Source organism: Canis lupus, chromosome 30, assembly GCF_003254725.2.
Source record: "Canis lupus dingo isolate Sandy chromosome 30, ASM325472v2, whole genome shotgun sequence".
NCBI lineage: Eukaryota > Metazoa > Chordata > Mammalia > Carnivora > Canidae > Canis > Canis lupus.
Genome location: NC_064272.1, coordinates 11,070,495 through 11,093,507, shown reverse-complemented (window position 1 = coordinate 11,093,507; position 23,013 = coordinate 11,070,495). Strand labels below are relative to the sequence as shown.

Genomic DNA, 23,013 nt, shown 5'->3' with positions numbered 1-23,013 from the left:
ATATACATTTCATTGCTAGAACAATGGCTGAAAACTGGCTGGAAATATAAGGAAAATGAACAATAGTTAGAAAATATAATAAAGCCTGTCACCCATATCTGAGAGACCTATTATAAATGCTTCTGATGCCTTGTTAAGGATATTCTATTGTTTTCAGGATGCATTTCCCCCCAGTAGATAATCTCCTCTTTCTGTAATTTAATCATTGACACTGCTATCAAAATGATCAGTTCCAGGCAGCCTGGGTGGCTCAGCGGTTTAGCGCAGCCTTCAGCCCTGTGCGTTATCCTGGAGACCGGGGGTCAAGTCCCACGCGGGGCTCCCTGCATGGAGCCTGTTTCTCCCTCTGCCTGTGTCTCTGCCTCTCTCTCTCTCTCTCTCTGTCTCTCATGAATAAATAAATAAAATCTTAAAAAAAAAAAGATCAGTTCCAAAAACAGATCTGATCATGTCATTTCTCTGTTTAAAAACCTTCAGTGCCTCCCTATAGTCTATACGGCAAAGTCCAAATTCCTAACATGACATGGAAGGTCCTGTATGTTCTGGCCTCAGTCCATTTTTTCCTAGCCAATGCATCCAGGGGTACTAGGAATTTCTGAAACATGCTACATGTTTCTGAAACATACATATTTGTGCTTCTATGTCTTTGCTCATGCTGTTTCCTCTACTTAATATGTGACTCCTCATCCCATATCTTGCTCTTCTGCTATCTGCACCCATGACCATACTACTCTCTTTCTATGGACCCAACTCAAATGCTTTACTGTAAGACGTTGCTATCTCCCATGCTTAAATAATTGTACACTTTGTTGTTCTCTTGCAGTACTCATACTGCTTGTATTATATAATAGCTAATTGTTTATATACCTGATACCCTCTCCTAGGTTGTGAACTCCTTGTTTTGTACATTTCAGTTTCCCTTATTCTTTGGATTATGTCTTATGTTTTCAAGAAAGCTGTCACAGAGTATGTATCTAACACATAGTAAATGTTCAATAAGCGTAGTTTGGACTAAAAAAACCATATGTACTTATATTTCCAAATAAAAAATACATATTAAAAAATTCTTCTAAGTGTAATGGGAGTTAAACTGAAAGTCCTAAGAGTTGGTAGAAAATGGAAAGTATGTCTATTAAAACCATAGGTAAATTCTGTCCTGATAAAACAAAGACTTGGCCATTTTTTTCAAGAGGTAGACTGAAAAAACTACATGAATTGTCTTAACTACTCATATTAAAGCAAGTATACATTTATTATTCTTGGAAAACTATAATGAGTATAAATGCTTTAGTCTATGAAGCAATGTGCTGCATTTGGATATGCAAATCTTTGTGTGTGGAGCAGGAGCCCGGCTTCTGCAGACATTGCTTCAGAAGAGAAGAGAAAAACTGTTTCTTTTCTCTCTAGATGTAGACTACATATGTGTCAATATATTGTTTCTGTGGGGATGTGAATATCCTTGTTTGAGCCTTTGCTCAAAAGCTGAGATCTCAAGCTATAGGCAAACAAAGGTAGGTATGATCTATTACTACTTACTGGGGAAATAATTATGCAAAGAGACTGGACTGGCTTCGGTGAGGCTCTACATAGATCTACTTGTAAAGACTGAATAATTCAGTCTTTGTGAGAAATGTGCCGATATTGGAAGGGTTATATTCTTAAGGCAATTAGTGGCCTAATTGGGTCAAAGATCAAGGTCACACTCCTGGGAATGGGAGGCAGGGTCTCCTCTAAAAGAGTAGCTATTCTCATGGTCAGTCATCCTAGTGAGAGGCAGCAACTGGGACAGAAAATGGGACTTTGAAAATGGATTTTAAACTGGGTGAGACGAGTTATTTTCTTCTCTGAGCTTCTCTCTGTGGTTGAGCCTGAATGCTCCAGACATGGTCAGGGGACCTCTTGATGGACCCTGGCTGCAAGCTCACCAACATAGCTCAAAAGGATTTTGAGAGTGGCCATGTCATAACTGCAGATTACTCTGGATTATTTTCCCTTTCTAACATTGATATACAACCCTGGTCTTGGCTGTGCTGTAAAGAGACTTTGATGGGAAGAGCCTGCGTTTGTGATGTCCTGGCGAAGGGAGGGCAATGCCTCTTCCTGCCAGGTCTCAAGGCAATGGTGAAAATTGCATTGACTGGAGAGAGATCAGAGTCCCAGAATATCAGAGTATGGGACATCTGAAGTAGAGGCAGAAATAATTCAGTTATTTCAGGCATATGTTGGTGATAGCAACTCCCTTCAGGACTCCTCAACAGGAGAGAAGGGAAAGAAACTTTAAAGGGGTCTGACGTCCTAATAATTTGGAAGGTAGGGGCCAGTCATTATAATTTGGAGTTTTAAATATGGCTTCTTTTACACTCAAAAAATTCATGAAAGCTATGATGCTGATTAACAAGGGCCCAGGAGTCCTTGAGTCCTTTTATTGAACAAAGCCTTATTATCCTGGACATCTTGCTCAAAAGACTTAAGGAAAACAAAAATAAACAAAATATTCCTCAGGTTTTTAAAAAATATTTTATTTATTCATGAGAGACACAGACAGAAAGAGGCAGAGACACAGGCAGAGGGATAAGCAGGCTCCTTGCAAGGAGCCTGATGTGTGACTTGATCCTGGACCCCAGGATCATGACCTGAGCCTAAGGCAGATGCTTAACTGCTGAGCCACCCAGGTGTCCCTCAGTTTGGGGTTTTATATAAGTCTTTTCTTTTCAGTTTTCCTTAGGCTTCTGCTCTCGATCCCTGTACAGGTATACATTTAACCAGAATTTGATAGTTGCTTTTCTTCCATTATGCATCCATCCCCTGTTTTCTTCACAAAGTGTTCTGAGTAAGGGAGAGTTTGAAGTTCTTTCTAGATATTATGTATAAGCATGGATGAATACCTGTTTTTTTTTAAAGGGTTTTATTTATTTATTCATGAGAGACATGGGCAGAGTGCCATGCTGGGAACCCGATGTGGGACTTGATCCCAGGTCTCCAGGATCATGCCCTGGACTGAAAGGGGCACTAAACCCCTGAGCCACCCAGACTGCCCTCTAACTGGTCTTTCATTGAGGTGAGCATCTAAGTTGACATGATTTTCTTAGGCTGAACAGGAATGTTACTTAACACATTGGCACAGCAGCCACAATCTTATCCCTGTTGATTGCGTCTATGGTCATACTCTGAAAAAAGACTACATTCAGTTCCTTAGAGCTTTTCTGGATTTGTGGTGCTTTGCTTTTTATTCTAACAGCTGCTTATTTGCATAACCTGTTAAAGACATTTCCCTACCATCAAACTACTGGGCTTCCTCTAGCTTCTTGGACATTTTTTCTTGCTTTTGTAGATTCTGTAAACAAAGAGCAACTCTTGCCTTCAACAGAGGTTCTGCCTGCCTGAAATCTTTCATTACTTTCTCCCAACTACATAACAACGTAGAGCTTTGTCGACTATCACTTTGGCATATTAATAATTTCATATCTTCAAGACCTTCCTGAAATTCTTAGTTTCTGCATAGATCTTTCCCTGGGACTTAGACACTATGAAATATCTATCTCATTTACTTCATGCGACAAACACTCATCAAATACCTACTGTGTTGCACACCCAGGCTACATACTGGGGCCACAAAGTAGGGGAACTCACATTCGGTTTGATGGTTGGAATATCTCATTGTTCTAGTTTCTTAACTCCTCCAGTAGTACATTGAAAAGTGGAACCTCCTATGACTATGAATGCCACAAAGGAGAATGCAACTAATAAGGATAGCAATCTAGGTTATTGAGGTGATAACTGAAGTAGGGGAGGGTCCCATGCAAAAAAAATGGGGAGAAATATTGGAATCCAAGGACATTAGGGAAGAAGCACACTTTTTTAAGTAGGTTCTAAGCCCAGAGTGGGGTTTGAGTTCAGAACCCTCTCTGCCCCTCCCCCCTCCCCTTCAAGGGTCACATTTAAATATGACTGAGGGTGGGGGAGAAGGGGGAAAAACTACTTTAAAGGTCAGATGTTTTCTAAGTTAATGTAGGGTTTCATTTTTGTTATGTGTTTGTTTTCCCTATAAACAAGAACAGTATAAATGAAAATAATAGGAAATTATGCATATGTTATTTTTCAATTAATATATTTATTACTGCATTAATGTTATGTTGATATGATTCTTTTATATAACATTTCCTTCCATCAACAAATTTTGAGTCACTCAATATTGAATGTTTCTTGGTGAAGTTTTCGTAAAGAACATAAGATCTTTAGATGTGGGGTCACAAAGGGCAGCAATTTTTTTTTTCTTTGAGACATATACCTCCTGACATACTCTGGTGTTTCGTTGATGAAGTCTGAAAATATGGTAATTCTAGTTCTGAAGGTGCAAGGAAAGGACCCATCAATTCCTCTGCACCCTACTGGCTGAAGGAACACACCTCAGTCTCTTCCTTTTGTCTTCTGAAAATAGAAGGGAGGCATAGGGTGTTAGAGTGAAGGGTTTCCTAGGGGTTAAACCTGGGCACGTAAAAACCCGTGAGAACCCTACCGCTTTTACTTAAGTAGCTCCTGTAAAACAGATGTTCTCCAAAATAAGAGGGCTGGGGCAGACAGGCCCGTCGGGCCGATTTAGGAAATAGCTCAGGTGGGGGCAGCAGCCCGGTCCTGAGCGGAAGGTGCCTGCATTCTGCAGGTGCGGTGATTGTTATCTCGCACCGCCCCTGCTCCCGAGAGGGCGGGACTCGCGGCGTTGCAGAGTGTAGGACTTGGCCCCTGAAGCCCAGCCTAAACGTATTCCACGCAGCAGACATTTATCCGGCCGGGTGCCCACACCTGGCCCGGGGGAGGGGAAACAGCTTCTACAGGAACCGCAGAGCAGAGAAGAGCCCCTAGTTTGGGACGCCAGAGGGCTGGTGCCGCTGGGCTCTGTCCGACTGCTTTCCCGTGATTGCTTCCGTCACCTGTCCATCATCCCAGTACGCTATTTCGATTGGCTCTACCGCCTGCCACTCGGTTCCGCCGCGCTGACCCCCATTGGCCCCTCTCCGGCCGAGGCCCCGCCCCAAGAGCTGGGCATGGGGAGTGGGGCGCGGAGGAGAGAGAGCGGGGCGCTTGCTCTGGGCTAGAGGGAGGCGGTGGCGGAGAAGGAGGAGGAGAAGAAGGAGGAGCTGGGCCGGCAGGAGGCAGCGGCCGCGACCGGGCTGGGGTGATGGTGCAGGTGCCCGGGGCCCGCGCGGAGCTGCCCGGCTGAGGGGCGCCTGGTCCGGGGTCCGCAGCGCCGCCGCGTCTCTCCCGGGGGCGGGCGGGCGGGAAGATGCTGAGCAGGTTGATGAGCGGCAGCAGCAGGAGCCTGGAGCGCGAGTACAGCTGCACCGTGCGGCTGCTGGACGACAGCGAGTACACCTGCACCATCCAGGTCAGTGCCGCGCCGCCCTGTCCGCGGGACCCCCGCGGCCCCCGAGCCTCGCTAACTTGGCCCGCGGCCGCCGCCCGGGGTCGCCGCAGACCCCGGTGCTTTGTCCGTCCCTGGCTGCGGTTGACGGCCCCAGTGCAGAGCGCCTCCGCCCGAGACCCGGTCCGGGGCGGGGTGCCGAGCGCTCGGCGCAGCTGCGGTGAGAGTCCCTCCGTCCCGGACCCTCAGCTCCCTTCTTGCCCTCTCCCAGGGTGAGGGCGCCCCATCCTGGCTCCTCGAGCCTGCCCGGGTGGGGAGCATCTTCCGCGGGCGTCCGGAGGCAGGCAGGCAGGGCGAAAGGCTCCTGCCCCGGCCGCCCCGTCGGAGGGCGCAGGCTTTGGCTCTCTGGCCAGGCAAGGACCGCTGGCCAGCTTTTCTTATCTATCTTTGGTTGGAAGGATAACGCTGTATGTCATAATCACCCCCCCCCCCCCCCCCCCCCCAGCATCTGTGAGTCAGAGCTCTCGGAAGGTAGAAGTGAACGCGCAGCCCATGCAGAGTGGCCTATGGAAGGGAGACCAGTCCTCTGGGCTCCCGAGATTAGGCCCCCCTCCCGCCTTTCGCTCCCCACATCTCGTGCTGGGCAATTTTTTTTGGGGGGGTGGGGTGAGGTAAAGATTTAGCAACAAGTACCAGAGGTTTGAGGGTTGGCCGTGGCGAGAAAGAATCGGTGACTTCCAAAAAACGCCAACAATACGTTAATGCTTCGCAGCATTTCTTCAGAACCTGGTATTTTGGAAGAGATTTTTTTTTTTTTTTTTTTTTTTTTTTTTTTTACAACCTCTTGCTTATGTGTTTTCACTACTGCCGTGTGGCACGTTTGGAGTAGTAGTCTTTCCCAGGAATGCAGTCACAGCCCTCTCTCTGTAAAGTCAGAGATGGGAAACACTGACAATGCTCTGGTGTTTAGTTTAGCAGCCGAAGGATCCTGCGCTCGCTGCCGGAAACTGCTCTTTCTCGAGAAGCAAATTGAGTTGGACCCGGAGGGGTCTCACCTGATCCCTTGCCTTTGCAGCAAGAAACCAGAGGGGGCTTCTCGCCTCAGATGTGGCAGACAAAAACTGTCGGCCTCTGGTTCTACCCTCTTTGTCTCCCGCCCTCCCCATTTATTTTTTTGCTGACAATGCTCAATAGCGGAAAATAGCGGTGTGTGAGAAAGACGCTGGGGAGTGGATGAGAGCAGCTGCTCTCTGCTGACTCCGTGCTCAGTTCAGCCTTCTCTCCACTTTCCCTTTTCTCCCACTCCCCAAACAAGCTCTGGGCAGAAGTGCTGACTGCTGCCAAAGATCCAGGAGGACAGAGAAAGGGAACAAAATCTCTTTTTTAAGGCCACTTAAATGCAAATTAAACAGACATGATGATGCTAGCCATCAAGTGAAAGGATTTTTGTAGTTGAATATGATAGATGTTCTGTATTATTTCCTTACTGAATGAATGGCATGCTACTTTTTGTTTCTATTGTATCTTCATGTGTTGTGTACAGTTCTTTTTTTTGTTTTTGGGTGGGGGAGGAGAAGATACTGACTTGACATAGTCACCGTTTGAATACACTGTCTAGAGCTTTTAAGGTCTTTATCCTTTTGTTTTAAAATTTAAAGCTTTTACATGATAACATATCAAGGGCAGTGTGAGATTCAGACTTTGTGAGTCCTAAAAATACTTTGGGGTATATGGTGAAATAAAATTTCTGGGGCAGGTCATTAACTTTTACCAAGGTATAGAGTACAAATGAAACAGTTCACATCATCGCTCAACTAGTGACAATCTTGTGGTTTTAAGGTATCAAAATAAAACAACTAGTTATTTTTCCCACTTAATGGAACCTCTAAGGTTGGTTGATTGGTATAGTTGTGGGTAATTTTTATTATCACTGAGAAAAATATTTTTAAGTCAAGCAGGACTTATTGGGTTTATGCTTGCTCTGTCTTACTATGGTTGTGTTTATTCTCTTGCTGGTCTTATTTTACATTATTATAATTTTTAATATGTTATAAGAATATAGGGCACATAAGAAAATTAAGCTTGGTGTAACATGACACTATACTGTAGTGAGTGTCCACTGTCTAGACATGTTGATGATTATGCGTTGTGATTCTTTAGTGAAAATTAGAAAACAGGAATTCTGAAGTTTATGTAATATTGTCAATCTTTGGCACAAGTATTGTGAATTACTTTTGTTTTTACCCAATGTGAGGAAATGTAAAAAAAAAAAAAGGATCTTATGTGAAATTAATATTTTGTGCATATAGCTTTTTTTAGCTTTTAGAGATTGAGGTTTTCTTAGCAACTTTCTCCTCATGTTTCTGCTGTGTGTGCATGCGCGTGTTTGTGCATGTGCTTATTTGTCAAACATTAGACATAGAGTCTTTTAAATCAGTATGGGGAAAAACTGTGAGCTATTTGCTAGGTTAAAGCAATATTCCTAACATTTTAGGAATTATAGTATATTTTAAAAAATTTTTGGTGATAATTTGGAATCCTTTCCCTTAAAGTACTATATGTCATATTTTTCTTTAAGGTATATATTTTAGAAGATTTCAGTACTTCTTGAGATAATCAGAGAACACTTAGGGGATTAGAGAATCAGAAATGTAACACTGGGTTAGAGCCGTAATAGCTATATTTAGTAAATTTCAGTTGTAGGTAATTCTGTCAAAGTGTTGGTCTTGCCTTTCATATTGCACCAGTTATACTGATCTGGCATTTAGAATGTGATTATCAAGGTAAGGAAAATGCTTATATCCTCTCAATGAAGGTTGCCACAGTTACCAGACTATTCTTTTATTCTTTCTGATATGCAAATATATTTGTAGATCATGGGAAATGAAATTATACATGGGAGGGTTGTAATATAATTGCTCCCCTGTGAAGAACATTGTTAATAGCTCCCTGCCAGTTTTGAAGGTCATTGCCTCATAAATGCAGATCTGGTCCATATTTTTCACACATCTGTTTCATTTATGAGTATCTACATTTACTTACCACATTTACTACCCGACTTTGTTATTTTACTTGGAACAAATAGGAAAAATGAAAAGGTTACCTAATATCTTTGAACTCAGTATATCAAATGGAGTCATGTAAATGCTTAGACATATAATATCCTAATAGATTCTTAGCTATCTTGAGTTGTAATAGTTTATAAAATATTAAGAATATGCATTACAGAATTGCCAGTAGAAATATGTATTGAAAATACATATTTTCAAGTCAGAAATATTAATCACCTTTTTCTGATTACTGAAAAATAAGGCTACCCTAGAAATGAATTTGATTTTACTGGGAACACATTAAAATAACAACTGATCAAGTGACTAGGTTAAATATATTTTTGCAGTTAAATGAGGTACTACCATAAATGCATGTGTACAGAAGCAGTTCTATAATGCAACCAAGATATGGATTTGACTGTGGCTCAACCATTCAGTAACTGTGGGATCTATGATAAGGGAGGGAATATTGGGGGAGAGAACAAATGTCCCGTACTTGCCAGGCGCCCCACTTGTGCTATTTTCTCACTTACCTCACAATAGCATATGGATTCATTATACACCCATTGTACTAGCTGAAGAAAATAGGTTTGTGGATTGGTGGGAGAGCTGATGTTTCTTGAATGGCTAACTGTACTATTCTTTCTGCGAGGTGTTTTGTTTATGCCTTACATCAACTATTTGAGAGGTAGGTGGTATTCTCATTTTACAGATGAAAGACTTGGATGAAGGAACTTACTTAAAGCTAGTAGGTGGTTGTGCTATATTTAAACTCTGGTCATTTTGCCTTTAAATCCCATCTTTGTTCCCTCTTTTCCTTCTGACTCCGTAAGTTATTTCACCTGTCTGTACTTTAATTTCCTTATCTGTAAAATGGAAATAAAAATACTTATTTCACAGTAAAGAAAAAGTTATTTGGTAATTTCATTACAAATAATAACATAATAATAAATAATAACAGACTAATATGCGTTGTGCCTTAGTCTAGCAAGTCAAAAATAGGATTGAGAAGTTGTTTTTTTTTTTTTTTTTTGAAAATAAGCCTTGATTCTCCTTAAGATGACTTTTTTTTTTTGTTCATGAGATACACAGAGAGACAGAGGCAGAGGGAGAAGCAGGCTCCATGGAGGGAGCCCGATGTGGGACTTGATCCAGGGACTCCAGGATCATGCCCTGGGCTGAAGGCAGATGCTCAACCACTGAGCCACCCAGGCATCCCTTAAGATGACTTTTAAAAAGATTTTATTTATTTGAGTGAGAGAGTGTGTGATGGGGGCAGGGGCGAAGGGAGAGGGAGAGAATCTTTTTTTTTTTGTTTTGTTTTTTTGTTTTTTTAGAGGGAGAGAATCTTAAGCAGAGATCGTGACCTGAGCTGAAACCGAGAGTTGAGTGCTTAACCAACTGAGCCACTCAGGTGCCTCTCCTTAAAATGATTTCTGATTGGCTCAGGTCTTGATCTCTGGTCCTGGGATCAATTACCCCCCTCCCCCTCCTTGCACTCACTGCTCAGAGGGAAGTATGCTTCCACTTCCCGCTTTTGTGCTCTCTTTTGCTCTCTCTCAAATAGATAAATAAAATCTAACAAAATGATTTCTGATTAATCTCAGTGAAATCATGAAATTCAAGTCTGGAATAACTGCATTCTGTAGTAGAACTCTTCTCTAAAACTCAAGAATTCAGGTTTGCTTTTCCTCATTCCTACCAAGTCTTTGGCTTTAGAGGGGCATTTATTTCCTGCACCTACCATGATTTGTCTCTTCCAAGAACTTCTGCTTCATATTTGGTAAGCGAAATCCTTGGTTTCATTAATGCAAAAGGGATGTTGTTAGAGAACTAAGATTAATTGTATTCACAGAAAGACACAAAGCTGTTGTATTTTCATGAATATTGTTTTTTTTTTAAACTTTGCTTTAAAAAATAATTATGGTGTCTCAGGATTTGTTATAATAGCAAGTCAGACTCTAATTCTTGAAACTAAGTTCCAAAATTAGCCTTCTAGAATCTTGAAAGCATTTGTATTCTATTTCTTAATTTGTATTATTAAATGTTCTTTGTATAAAATTAATACAGACCAACTTTTTAGCACAAAAGGTAAATTCTAGATGTATATTTATGCTCCCATTCTTTTCTTGAAAAAGTTTGGTTTAAGGAAGTGTCAGTGGCATCCAAGAGAAACCTAGAAACTATCACCACTGCATATTTTACTCAAGGGTATTTGTATGAATTTGCATTCTGTTAAATGTTTGGAATGAATATGCTAGATGAGGCAATTCTACATAGTGTATAATAAAAAAAGGATGTGGGTTTTGAGTTCTCTGTTGCATTGCCCAGAGACTCATTGATCATGTCTGTGCTAGCATTAATATCACATTAAAAAAAGTTTGCCAAGATAAAATCAGACCACCTGAAGACCAAAAAATAGTCATTTTTATGTTTGTTGTGGTTTATGTATAGGTATTAAAATGTGTAACCCAAAATAAGCAAGACATTAAGTGATATAATCACTATAGTAAAATATTTTGCATTATTTTCATATCTATTTTCTGGTAGATTTTACTTTAGAATTTTTATTTTTTTAAAGATTTTATTTATTTGTTCATGAGAGACACACAGAGAGAGGCAGGCTCCATGCAGGGAGCCCGATGTGGGATTCGATCCCGGGTCTCTGGGATCACACCCTGGGCTGAAGGTGGCGCTAAACCACTGAGCCACCCAGGCTGCCTTACTTTAGAATTTTTAAAGAAGTCAGAGGAAGCTATAAATTTTAAATGCTAGGAATTATACGACAGTGCCTTACATGGTTGTAGTTCAATAACTATTCTGATTTGTTTGTGCTACATGATGGCTGGGTTAACTCCAACACTTTAGTATTTTTGTGTCTGAAAAACAATAAAAATTTTCTAACAACTGTATAACGCTTTTTATAGTTTCAACCCATCCCATTCTAAGCCACTTTGCTCTACAGCCCCTCTCCCTGGTGAGGTGTATGGTATGTAAATGTGGTATTTTATGGAGCCTTTGAGGTCTCTGATAACTTTCTGCAATTATCCTTTGTTGAATTAGAGGAGCTGCAGTCTAGAACTCCTTGATTGTTTGGTTTGTCTCTTAGGATTTCAAGCCTTTCAGGTCTCCCCTTCCCCCATCAATGCAGGTTTAGAGGGCTTAGATCAAATGAATACTGTGGGGCAGCCCGGTGGCACAGCAGTTAAGCGCCGCCTTCTGCCCGGGGTGTGATCCTGGAGACCCGGGATCCAGTCGTGCATCCGGCTCCCTGCATGGAGCCTGCTTCTCCCTCTGCCTATGTCTCTGCCTCTCTTTCTGTGTGTCTCATGAATAAATAAATAAAATCTTAAAAAAAAAAAAAAAGAATACTGTGTAGTGCAGTGCTTCATGGGGTGTTGGAAGGCTGGCAGAATTAGGATATTGAGCATAGGGATCACCACAGCCACAGAAACTTATTTCATTCCTTTTCCCTAAGTCAGTGCCACATAAAACCTCCTCACAGCCTCATTTTCTAACCTCTTGCTCAAACAAGAGGAAGCAAGCATGGGTTCATGGACGAGAACCATGCTTCCCAACCTGTTTCCAATTAGATCTATTTTAAGCTGAATTCATCTTCTGATAGTCTCGTGTATAACATTCCGACTCTGCAGACCCTGTTTCTTGGAGCAGCCTCCCGTGGGCCGCTCTGCCTTAGCTGTGTCTAGCCAGAGCTTGTACAACAGACGTGAATATCATGGAGGATTGGCAGCAACCTCATGGCTTCTGTATCTTGCCTATGTGGTGCTCAGGGAGGAGAACGCTGTTCTTCTGGAGCACAGGTGGCAGTTGTTGCCGCTGTTTTCTGGGGTTGATACCTGGGGCTTAGGTCAGCCACCTGAATGTTTCTCTCACACAGCTGAGAACTCTGAAGAGTACTAAAGCATCTCCATTCCTGTGTTGCGGAGAGAATGGTGTTTCCCTAAGAGAGCAAAAACATCTTGTTATATGTCCATTCTAGTCATTGAAGTGTACTTTCCATTCCTTTAAGACTTGGATCTGGGTGGCCAATACAACGTTTTGAACTTGTACAAATGTTTTAAATATCAGTAGAGCCAAAGATAGAGTAGGGAGAGCAGTTTCTCCCAGAGGCTCCCTAGATTTAAATTGTGGACCTCTTGTTGCCCAAGGCCACCTTGCGATCCTCATTGTTAATATTTTTTAAAAGATTTTATTTATTTATTTATTCATGAAAGAGAGAAAGAGGCAGAGACACAGGCAGAGGGAGAAGCAGGGTGCCTGATGTGGGACTCGATTCCAGGACTCCAGGATCACGCCCTGAGCTGAAGGCAGGCACTGAGCCACCCAGGTGTCCCTCATTGTTAATATTTTGAGCAAGATTCTCTTATTGGTCTTTCACCAACTGTAAATGCTGTACAATCTTTAAAGATTTATTTATTTATTTATGATAGTCACACACACACAGAGACAGGCAGAGACATAGGCAGAGGGAGAAGCAGAATCCATGCACCGGGAGCCCGACGTGGGATTCGATCCCCGGTTTCCAGGATCGCGCCCTGGGCCAAAGGCAGGCGCTAAGCCGCTGCGCCACCCAGGGATCCCCTACAATTTTTTTTTAAGGTTTTATTTATTGAGAGAGAGAGAGAGAGAGAGAGAGAGAGGGGCAGAGGCAGACACACAGGCAAGAGGGAGAAGCAGGCTCCATGCAGGGAACCTGACGTGGGACTCAAGCCCAGGTCTCCAGGATCATATCCTGGGCTGCAGGCGGCGCTAAACCGATGCGCCATCTGGGCTGCTCTGCTGTACTATGGTGTTTGACTTTCGTAATCTTTTCAACCCAATTGTATCATATCCTAGGTTTGGAAAGCAGGAACTTATAAAGTTCAGATTCTTCAGGCTCTTGCTTCTACTGTCATACTAAACACTAACTTGTGTGAATTCAATCCTCTAAGGAGATCCTTCCGTGCCATGCTCATACAGGCAAAATAATTGGGCCACATGCTTGGCAACCACTGAGTTTGTGTACAATAGCTCCATTCACTTGTCTACAGAAAACACCCCTTTGACAGTGATTATAGCTTTCATTCCCCCTCCTCTACTTCTGACTCTTTGCATTACTATGACCTCATCTGCTGGTCTGTATTTAGAGATGCCTTGGACCATTCTAGAAATGCTTTAGGACTCATTCCTGTATGTTAAAGATAATTTCAAAGCCTTAAACAACCCCTGCCCACCAAAGGAAACCATTCTAGATCAGGACCAAACCTAGCTATTTTTATGCCTTATTTGAGCCATCTTACTGTGTCACAACTCAGGGGGCTTTTTTCCTTTTGTAGAAATTGTGAACCTTGTTAAAAAGCAAGGAGGGTGGAGTAGGGGATGAGTTAAAGCAGTGGTTCTCAAAGTGTGGTTCCTGGATGAGCACCATCAGTTTCACCTGGGCACTTGTTACAAAAGCAGATTTTTGGCACTACTGCAGCCCCAGTGAATCAGAAATACGGGGGATGGAGCTCAGCAGTCTGTTTTAACAAGTTTTCCAGGTAAGTCTTACGCTTTTTGAGGTTTGAGAATCACTAGTACTGGGTCACACAGATATTTAGTAGGTAAAAGTGAAGAGTATTGTTGATTGGTTGAGTATAAAAAGTGCGGGAGAGGAAGAGGCCAACAGTGAATCTTATATTTCTAAATTTTGATTCATTTCTCAATGGCCTTAACTGATTCTCTACCCTCGTAAGATAAAAGGTTATTTGCAGATATGCATACCATTTTTAAGTGGGCAGGATTCTAAAGATTCTACAACAGGTCATCATTCTGATTTGTTGCTCTTATATTTATTGGTTTTTATTTCTGTCTTCTCTGACCTAGAAAGAATGATTATTTTATATTTCTATACTGTTTTTCAAAGAAATCGTCTTCACAACTTAAAGCACTGAGAATGTAGGAAGGCCCCTATTTGCAAACATGTAAATAGCAAACAAAAAATGTCATGCAGTTCAGTGCTAAGACAAGGCTGTATGCTGTGGCAATGCAAATATGGGGGACTCGAAATTACTAAATATTTCTCAAAGGAGGTGAGATTTGAACTAGGTCATGAAAGATTGCCAAAAGCAGAAAATGGGCTGTGGGGATGGGTAAAGGGCATTCCAGGCTGAGGTAACAGCAGGCTACTTCAAGGTAGGAAAGCTAAAAATGTAAAGCCAAATATATTTAGTCTTTACTATGTTTATCTGGATTACTCTGGTACAGTTGAGTCAAATAATAGAATCTACTTGCCTCGGAAAGATTGCTGTCAGCAAATTTCAATCATTCTTGACATGCTTGAAAGAATTAGTCTAAACTAAAACAGAAAACTGGTGTTGAATTAAATCTAACTCCAAAAGCGTACAACACAAATTACGATTCTTCACAAAGCAATGGCATCATATAAAGAAAGGGTAGATTCATGTATCAATCTTAATTCTGTGGCTGCAGTAACTATGTATATGAATTTTGTTTCCAAGAGACCTCATCTCTGGCATCAGTTTATCTACACAAAAGAAAGTATCAAATCCCAACATTCAGCTGATGTTTGAAAATCTTTTGGCTGATACAGTGCAGCCTAAATGGTGTATTGACAGTTAAGAAATGTGACTAGTGGAGCCCTAAAAGGCACAATTTCTGCATCTCTATTCCCAAACCTAAGTGGCCATCAAAATCGCTTTTCTAGAGGTTGGGGCAATGCTTCCCTGGATTCCCCAGTGAACCCCTGCTTGCCAGCCCTGAAGTTCCCAGCCCGACCCAGGGTGCACTTTGAACATTCCACACTATGCCAGACTAGAGCTTTGGGGATGGGAACCCGCAGGAAAGCATGGTTTGGCATTTAGGCAATCAATGTTCGGCAGAATGCCAATGCTAATAGGTTATTTTGCTCTGGAAAAAGAGAAAAAGAAGGGATAGTTTAAAGACTGATGAATAGGGGAATGACTGACAATACAGGCACTCCACTTTGTGGGAGAGATTAAGGAGGCTTGCTGTGAAGTGGTATTATGGGAGCCAGAGAAATTAGCAAAGGCCCATAGGCCTAAAACCTGAAAGAAATAGTGGTACATCAAAACAGCATGCCCCAGGGCACACTTAAATGTCTGGCCACTTTCATTGAACTTGTAGTAGGAAAAAGCCAAATCATTTGAACTTTCATAGTCTGGTAGTCCATTCAGGCCCTCCATAGTCAGGCAAATTATCCTTGGCCTCCAGGCAGGTGCAAAACCTTATTTCCGTATTGCCTGATTTAAGTCTGAGGCCTCTAGTCTGGGCCTTACCCTATTTTTGAAGACACTCAAGTGAAGAATTGGCTTCACAAGTACCAGAGGATTCCATATACTCTAGGCTGGAGATGCCACTAAGATGATTGTTTTGTCAGATATGAGCCAAGTAGTAAGAACATTGATTATAAAGAAGCAGAATTAATTCATCTAAGGATCTCAAGTACTTCTAGGGGATAATTTAAGCTGAAGAAAACGTCCAGCCTGCCCTCTCTCAGATTTTTGCCTCTAGAAAAAAATCCAGAATCCCCCAGAGTTGTTATGGAATTGGAGGTTTGTAAGTCAGAAGGATACTATGGACTGGCAGTGATGCCTGGGATGTTATAAGGCATGTGGAACCTGCAATTTCACAGTACACTGTCATCCCTGCACAACAAAATAACCCATCCGCTCTTTGTGAGGCCACTCAGAAGAAGTTTGGCAGTTGAGAGATAAAAATCTGATAAAAAAAAATAAGGTAGTCCTAGTATTACAGCAAGTTAATCTATACTTAGCTTCAGATTCTAACATTATATGAAACAGGTCTTTGGGGATCCCTGGGTGGCGCAGCGGTTTGGCGCCTGCCTTTGGCCCAGGGCGCGATCCTGGAGACCCAGGATCGAATCCCACGTCGGGCTCCCCGTGCATGGAGCCTGCTTCTCCCTCTGCCTGTGTCTCTGCCTCTCTCTCTCTCTCTGTGTGTGACTATCATAAATAAATAAATAATTAAAAAAAAAAAAAAAGAAACAGGTCTTTTAAAAAGTGGGAGTTGGCTTGATCTAGCTTCAGGACATAGGATACTGAACCAACTATTGCAGTGTCAGATTTTATAAGCAGTTGATCTGAAAGATCAATACTTACTTTGCTTATTTTTAAATACACTTTGGATAATTTAGATAAGCTTATTTCAATGAGTACCCACAGTACTGAAAGCATGTCTAAGAATTGTTTTCTAATAATTTGTATGGCAAAAGAGAACACACTTCTCATATTCCAGTTTTTTTTTTTTTTTTGAGATTTTATTTATTCATGAGAGACACAGAGAAAGAGAGACAGAGACACAGGTAGAGGGAGAAGCGGACTCCATGCAGGGAGCCCGACATGGGACTTGATCCCGGGTCTCCAGGATCAGGCCCTGGGCTGAAGGCAGTGCTAAACCGCTGAGCCACCCGGGTTGCCCCATATTCCAGTTTTGGATATTGGGTACAGTAGACTGATTATTTTAAAGACACAAATATAATGATACTGTTGCAAGTTAGACCTTTTACTGTGTCATTCATTATAAGACATTATGGACTATTGCTATTAAGAACATATCTTACATAAAATATCTTTAGTTTCTGGTTGAGAGAAAATAATAAGGTGACCTGGGTTGGCTCAGTGGTTGAGTGCCTTTGGCTCAGGCCGTGTGTGATCCTGGGGTCTTGAGATTGAATGGTTCCCTGCAGGGAGTCTGCTTCTCCCTCCGCCTATGTCTCTGCCTCTCTCTCTCTCATGAATAAATAAATAAAATCGTAAAGAAAAGAAAATAATAAGGAAAACTTTCTCTTCACTTCCTGAATTCTACAGTTTTATTTCTTATCTCATACCATAGCTCTTCTCTGCATCTCTTATGATCTCCTTTGCTTTATGCTAATTTATGCTTAGAGCCACTTACTTAATCTTTTCACCATTCTTTTTAAAAAATATTTATTTGAGAGGGAAAGAGTGTGTGGGGGCTAGTGGGAGGAGCAAAGGGAGAGGGACACTAAGCACAGAGCCCAAGACACTGAGATTATGACCTGAGCTGAAATCAGGAGTTGGAGGCTCAACCAACTGAGCCACCCAAGTACCCTTCCCCTCCCCCGCTTTTTAAAGCAACTCATGACCCCAACATCAAGAGTTGCAGGCTCCAGTGACTGAGCTGGCCGGATGTCCGCTCTTATCACCGTTTCTAATTGCCATCACTATTAAGTTATACCTTTGCTTATGGTAAAATTCTTTGTGTAGTGGCCACACTTTCTGTTGGTAGTGGTGGGAGGTGTTTATAAAAGGTACAGTTATATGTAACATAACTGAAATATAATGTGATCCCTATCCTTTAACAGCGGGGGCACTTCTTATGGCCAGGAGAGTCTTTATTGTGGACAGTTGAAGTTGGTGAAATTTTAGGGAGAGTGGAAATAATTGATAAAGGGAGAAAAGATGAAAACCAGAGAAAGCGTTGGGATGGAGCAAGATGAGCTCTAAGCAGAAATACTTAATCAAAATCTAGAGGGAGAATCTGGAGAAGCCTGATGGGAAATGAAAGAATATTTGAAATCTTTTTTTGTTGTTGCAGCTGTGTGATAGAAGAAGTTTAATGGTTTAAAGGAGCTTTCTGCCGATGGCTCCCATGTGGGGGTAATATTTAAAATACTCAATGATTGGGGCACCTGGCTAGCTCAGTCAGTGGAGCATGTGACTCTTGAGATGGGGGGGGGGGGATGGTTATAAGTTGGAGGTTACTTAAATAATAATAAAAAAAGCTCAGTAATCAATGAGTCACAGTGGATACCTCCCTAACCAAGATTCTCCCAGAACACAGTAGAATGGAGTCTAGGGCCCTGTGCTGGGCCAGACACTATTATGTTGAATCATGGGAGGTGGGGTTCAGGGTGTTCCCAGGGAAGAGGGAGAGGCCTCTTAGGGTGGGGGCTATTTGCCAACTGGTAGAGAAATATTTTAATGACCAGCAGGATCTTATTGGAGCAGGCCAACCTAAATCCACTCCTCATTCTTTCAGGCGGGATGAAATTGGAACTTCCAAGAAGCCATAAGAGCTCAGATGTTTTTGAGCTATGATAGGGATCTTGCTGAATTCAGTCTTCCTCTTCTGATTTTAGCCTCAGTGATGGGAGGAATCAGAGTCCCCTAAATCTGTCTTCTCTGGTTCTCCATTTGTTGCTTGCCAGATATAGGATCCTAGTGATCTAGGTTTTACTTCCTGTGGAGCGGTAGTCTCATTCCTATCTTTTACATGCTTCCAAAATGCATGCATTTTCTCTTTTTAAAATCCTTCAAGAGTCCCCCATTACCTGCTGCATAATAGCCTTTAAGCACGTCATAGATGCCCTTCTATTTATTACCTTTGCTGCCTTGCTTCTGAGACTTCTGAGACTTGTCTCCATAAGCGTTTGATCCCACTTGGTGGATCATCAGCTTCTCATCACCTTATTCCCAAGGTAGACTTCTTTTTTTTTTTTTAAACATTTTATTTATTTATTCATGATAGAGCGAGAGAGAGAGAGAGAGAGGCAGGCAGAGACACAGGCAGAGGGAGAAGCAGGCTCCATATAGGGAGCCTGACGTGGGATTCAATCCTGGGTCTCCAGGATCGCGCCCTGGGCCAAAGGCAGGCGCTAAACCGCTGCGCCACCCAGGGATCCCTCCAAGGTAGACTTCTTCCCCGGTGTTGGGCTATGCTTTGGGGGACCTTATTATAGCATTTACCACATTCATTTGTGAATATTTACACACATATCTGCCTCTCAATAGACAACTGTTTGAGGGGCAGAGATTGCATCTTTGTACAGTTAGTATCTAAGGTCTCACCTAGGGGCTCAATAAATGTTGATTGTAGATGTGTATGAATGAAAATGTTAGCTCTGATAAAGAGGATTGGGTTTTTTGTTTTTGTTTTCAAAGATTGATTTATTCATGAGAGAGTGAGGCAGAGACACACAGGCTGAGGGAGAAGCAGGATCCTCTCAGGGAGCCTGATGTGGGACTCTATCCCAGATCCTGGTATCAGGCCCTGAGCTGAAGGCAGGCGCTCAACCGCTGAGCCATCCAGGCTTCCCAAGAGTATTGTTAATAATACAAATATAAAGTTACCTCTGACTTGAGCTAAATAGATTTAAAAAATGAACATCAGATTTTCTGGTCTTTAGAGTGATATTATGGTACTTTAGAAGGTGGTTAATTAGTGGTGGTAGTTGCACGGTTCTAGGATTATACTAAAATCCACAGCATTGTACACTTTAAAACAGTAATCCAGGGGTGCCTGGCTGGCTCAGTTGGTAGAGCATGACTCTCGATCTCAGGGTTGTGAGTTTGAGCCTCACATTTGTTATAGAGATTACTTAATGAAATCATTTTTTGAGAAAAAGTAATCTTATGATAGAAATTATCTTAATTCATATGTCAATTTCCTGGTTTTGATAATATACCATAGTTGTATAAGAAGTTACCCTTGGGGGAAGCTGGGTGAAGGATATATGGGACATCTTTCATAGTGTTTTTTTTTTTTTAAAGATTTTATTTATTCATGAAAGACAGACACAGGCTCCATGCAGGGAGCCCGACATGGGACTCGATCCCAGGCCAAAGGCAGGTGCTAAACTGCTGAGCCACCCAGGGATCCCCATCTTTCATAGTGTTTTCACAACTTCTTGTGAGTCTGTAATTATAAAAATCTTAAAATGGTGATTAAATTAGTTTTCCTGAGCAAATACGTTTATTATTTAGGATTTATGGTTCAGAATGACTATAGAAAGTTTTCTCACTGATTAGGCTCCAGTTAACTTTCAAAATTTTGTAGAATTATTTATAAGTAGATAAATAGAAGAAAGAAAAATAGTAGAAGATACTCAAAATCAATTCTAAGAGGTAAGATAAGAGTTTAAAAATATCTTGGAAAAAAATATCTTGGTAGGTTTTTTATTTATTTATTTTTGCATGTTTATTTTTTCTGTGATTCTCTGCTCCTAAGGTTTCTCTGATGTAATTAATTACAATTAAAATGAATGTACTGACAAATTATGCATATCATAACATGCCATTGTGTTTTAGAGAGTTATTTGGTGTAATGTCCATATTACATATTTAATTTAATATGTTAATTGAGCCATTTAAAAACTTAGTTAGTGCTTACTGTGTTCTGGGCTCTGTGATAAGCACTTTATGTGTGTCCTTCATTTAATCCTACTGTTTAATGGAAAATATTATTGTCCCTAATTCTAGATGAATACAGTAAGGCTTAGAGATGTTAAATAATTTGTCTGATGTCACACAGCTAGGTGGGGGGGAGAGGGGAGAGCTAGGATTCAAACTCTCTGTGACCTTGTTGTTGTTCCTACTCATTGCTCTCTGATGAAGCTGACAGTGTAGTCCAAAGGGGAAAACATTGACTTGGGGGAGTCAGGAGACTTGTATGAAATGCCTGACTCTCTTGGCTGATTAACTTTGAGGCCTTGAGCAGGTAATTTAACCTTTCATCTACAAAGTGAGGAGACTCAAAAAGAGACCCTTCCAGTCTCTTTTAGCACAAACATTCTCCAGTTCCCAAGAAATTTGTCCAGGGCTCAATAGTGTTTTTCCGTGTGTTGCTTCTGTGAAGGATATTCGCTACAAACGCAAATATTCCTTTTAAAGAAAGAGATGTCAAGGCAGATCTTTGTGACTACTTCAGTCTGTGTTCTCTTAGTTTTGTAGAATACAAAATATAGCTTTATTTACTGGTTCCACACAGATCAGATTATGGGGGATTGACTCATGCTAATAAATCATAAGAGCTTTCCTTCTTTTGTAATTTAGAATCTGTGTTAATGATAGTAGGGTAGTGAATACTAGTTTCTTCTATTGTAGGCACTTCTTCAGAACCAGAGACTTACGAAAAACAAATTTGAAAGCCATTTTTAAAAAATATTTGAGAGAGAGAAAGTGAGAGAAAACACTAACAAGGGGGGGCATAGGGAGAGGGAAAAGCTGACTCATCCCTGAGCAGGGAGCCCAACATGGGCTCGATCCTGGAACTCCAGGATCATGACCTGAGTTGAAGGCAGACACTTAACCAACTGAGCCACCCCAGTGCCCCTTAAAAGCCGTTTTGGAAGGCAAATGTTTTTGAGGAGTATTCTTCTAGGTTGTGTAAAAGCCATATAAACCATGTTTTTTTCGTAGTACAGGCCTAGTGATTATGAATCTAGAAAAATGGATTCTTGTATCTTCTTTGATTAGTATTTTCTAAATGCTGATGAAGTCTTTCCTTTAGCCCTTCCCCCACTTCATGTAGATTATTGTATATATGTTAATAGTACAATTTTAATATTTCTTTTAAAATATGACCCAGTCTAGAGGATACATTCTGCTTACTTTAACTGCACTTGAGTGTTTTTCAGACTTTTTTTTTTTTTTCAAAGATTTTATTTAGTTATTTGAACTGAATGAGAGAAAACATGGTGGGGGGAGGGACAGAGGGAGCAGGAGAAGCAGAAGCAGGCTCTACACTGAGCAGGGAGCCTGCCATAGGCTTGATCCTAGGACTCTGAGATCATGACCTGAGCTGAAGGCAGATACTTAACTGACTGAGCCACCTAGGCACCCTTCAAACTACTTTAAATGCCAGAGTTAATTTTATAGTTTGGATAGTTATTCAGTGTCAGTTTGAGATAATTATCTCTTGTCTTGAGTAAATGTTAGTGGATTTGGCCAGATAACTTTCATTAATTTATGTTGACTTTTATTACATTGTCTTTTGGAGGGAGACCTCCCTTCTTTTTTTAAATTTTGATCTCAAATTCTGCATAGTTCTCATATATGTTACCACTGCATTACCATTCTGTCATAGGCAGTGTTATGTAATATTGATGCCATCCATAGGAAGCATACACCACATATGTTATAGAACTCTAGAGTGAATTCTAATACATTGTAGACATTTCCACTATTATTTTTCTCTCAAGTTTCCAAATACCGTTTTCTGCATCTCCTACAATATAAACTTGGCTTTTTTTTTTTTTTTAAGATTTTATTTATTTTTTTGTGAGAGACAGAGACACAGGCAGAGGGAGAAGCAGGCTCCATGCAGGAAGCCCAATGTGGGACTTGATCCCAGGATCACACCCTGAGTCAAAGGCAAATGCTCAACCTCTGAGCCACCCAGGCATCCCTAAACTTGGCTTTTTAAAAGTCAAGTTTATTGGGGTATAACTTTTATGGAGTAAAATTCACTCTTTTTAAGGTAAACTCTACACCCAATATAGGGCTTGAACTTCTGACCCCGAGGTCAAGACTTGTGTGCTCCAGTGACTGAGCCCCCCAAGTGCTCCTAAAATTCACTCTTTTATAGCTGTATAGCTCTTTGAATTTTGACAAATACATACAATTTGTATAATCATCATATATATAATATTTCCAACATTCCATAAAGTTCCCTGGTACCTCTCTATAGTCAGTCTCCTCTCAATCTCTGAGTGTCTATCAGCTAACCTGATTTCTGTCCTAATAGTTTTGCTTTTTCCACAATGTCCTATAAATAGAATCATAGAATATGTAATCTTTTGAATCTGGCTTCTTTCATTTA

At 41.3% G+C, this 23,013-nt stretch overlaps 1 protein-coding gene and 1 long non-coding RNA gene across 6 annotated transcripts in view; one reads left to right on the top strand and one right to left on the bottom strand.

Moving 5' to 3' along the window:
- Window positions 1-4,091: 4,091 nt before the first annotated feature.
- On the bottom strand, window positions 4,092-5,790 carry LOC118352955 (uncharacterized). Its single transcript, XR_004810970.2, has 2 exons — window positions 4,801-5,790; window positions 4,092-4,428 (listed from the first exon to the last, which is right to left on the bottom strand). It is a non-coding gene; the product is annotated as an uncharacterized LOC118352955 (long non-coding RNA).
- Window positions 5,042-23,013, top strand: part of FRMD5 (FERM domain containing 5) — a 316,738-nt gene continuing 298,766 nt past the window's right edge. For 2 of the 5 annotated variants that reach the window (XM_025472965.3, XM_025472967.3), the window contains exon 1: window positions 5,043-5,383. In XM_025472965.3, the coding sequence (XP_025328750.1) occupies window positions 5,282-5,383 (102 nt within the window). In that variant the 5' untranslated portion in view covers window positions 5,043-5,281. Of the gene's footprint in view, window positions 5,384-23,013 lie in introns of all 5 variants that reach the window. The other 3 variants (XM_049104098.1, XM_025472966.3, XM_025472962.3) reach the window with 3 other exon arrangements.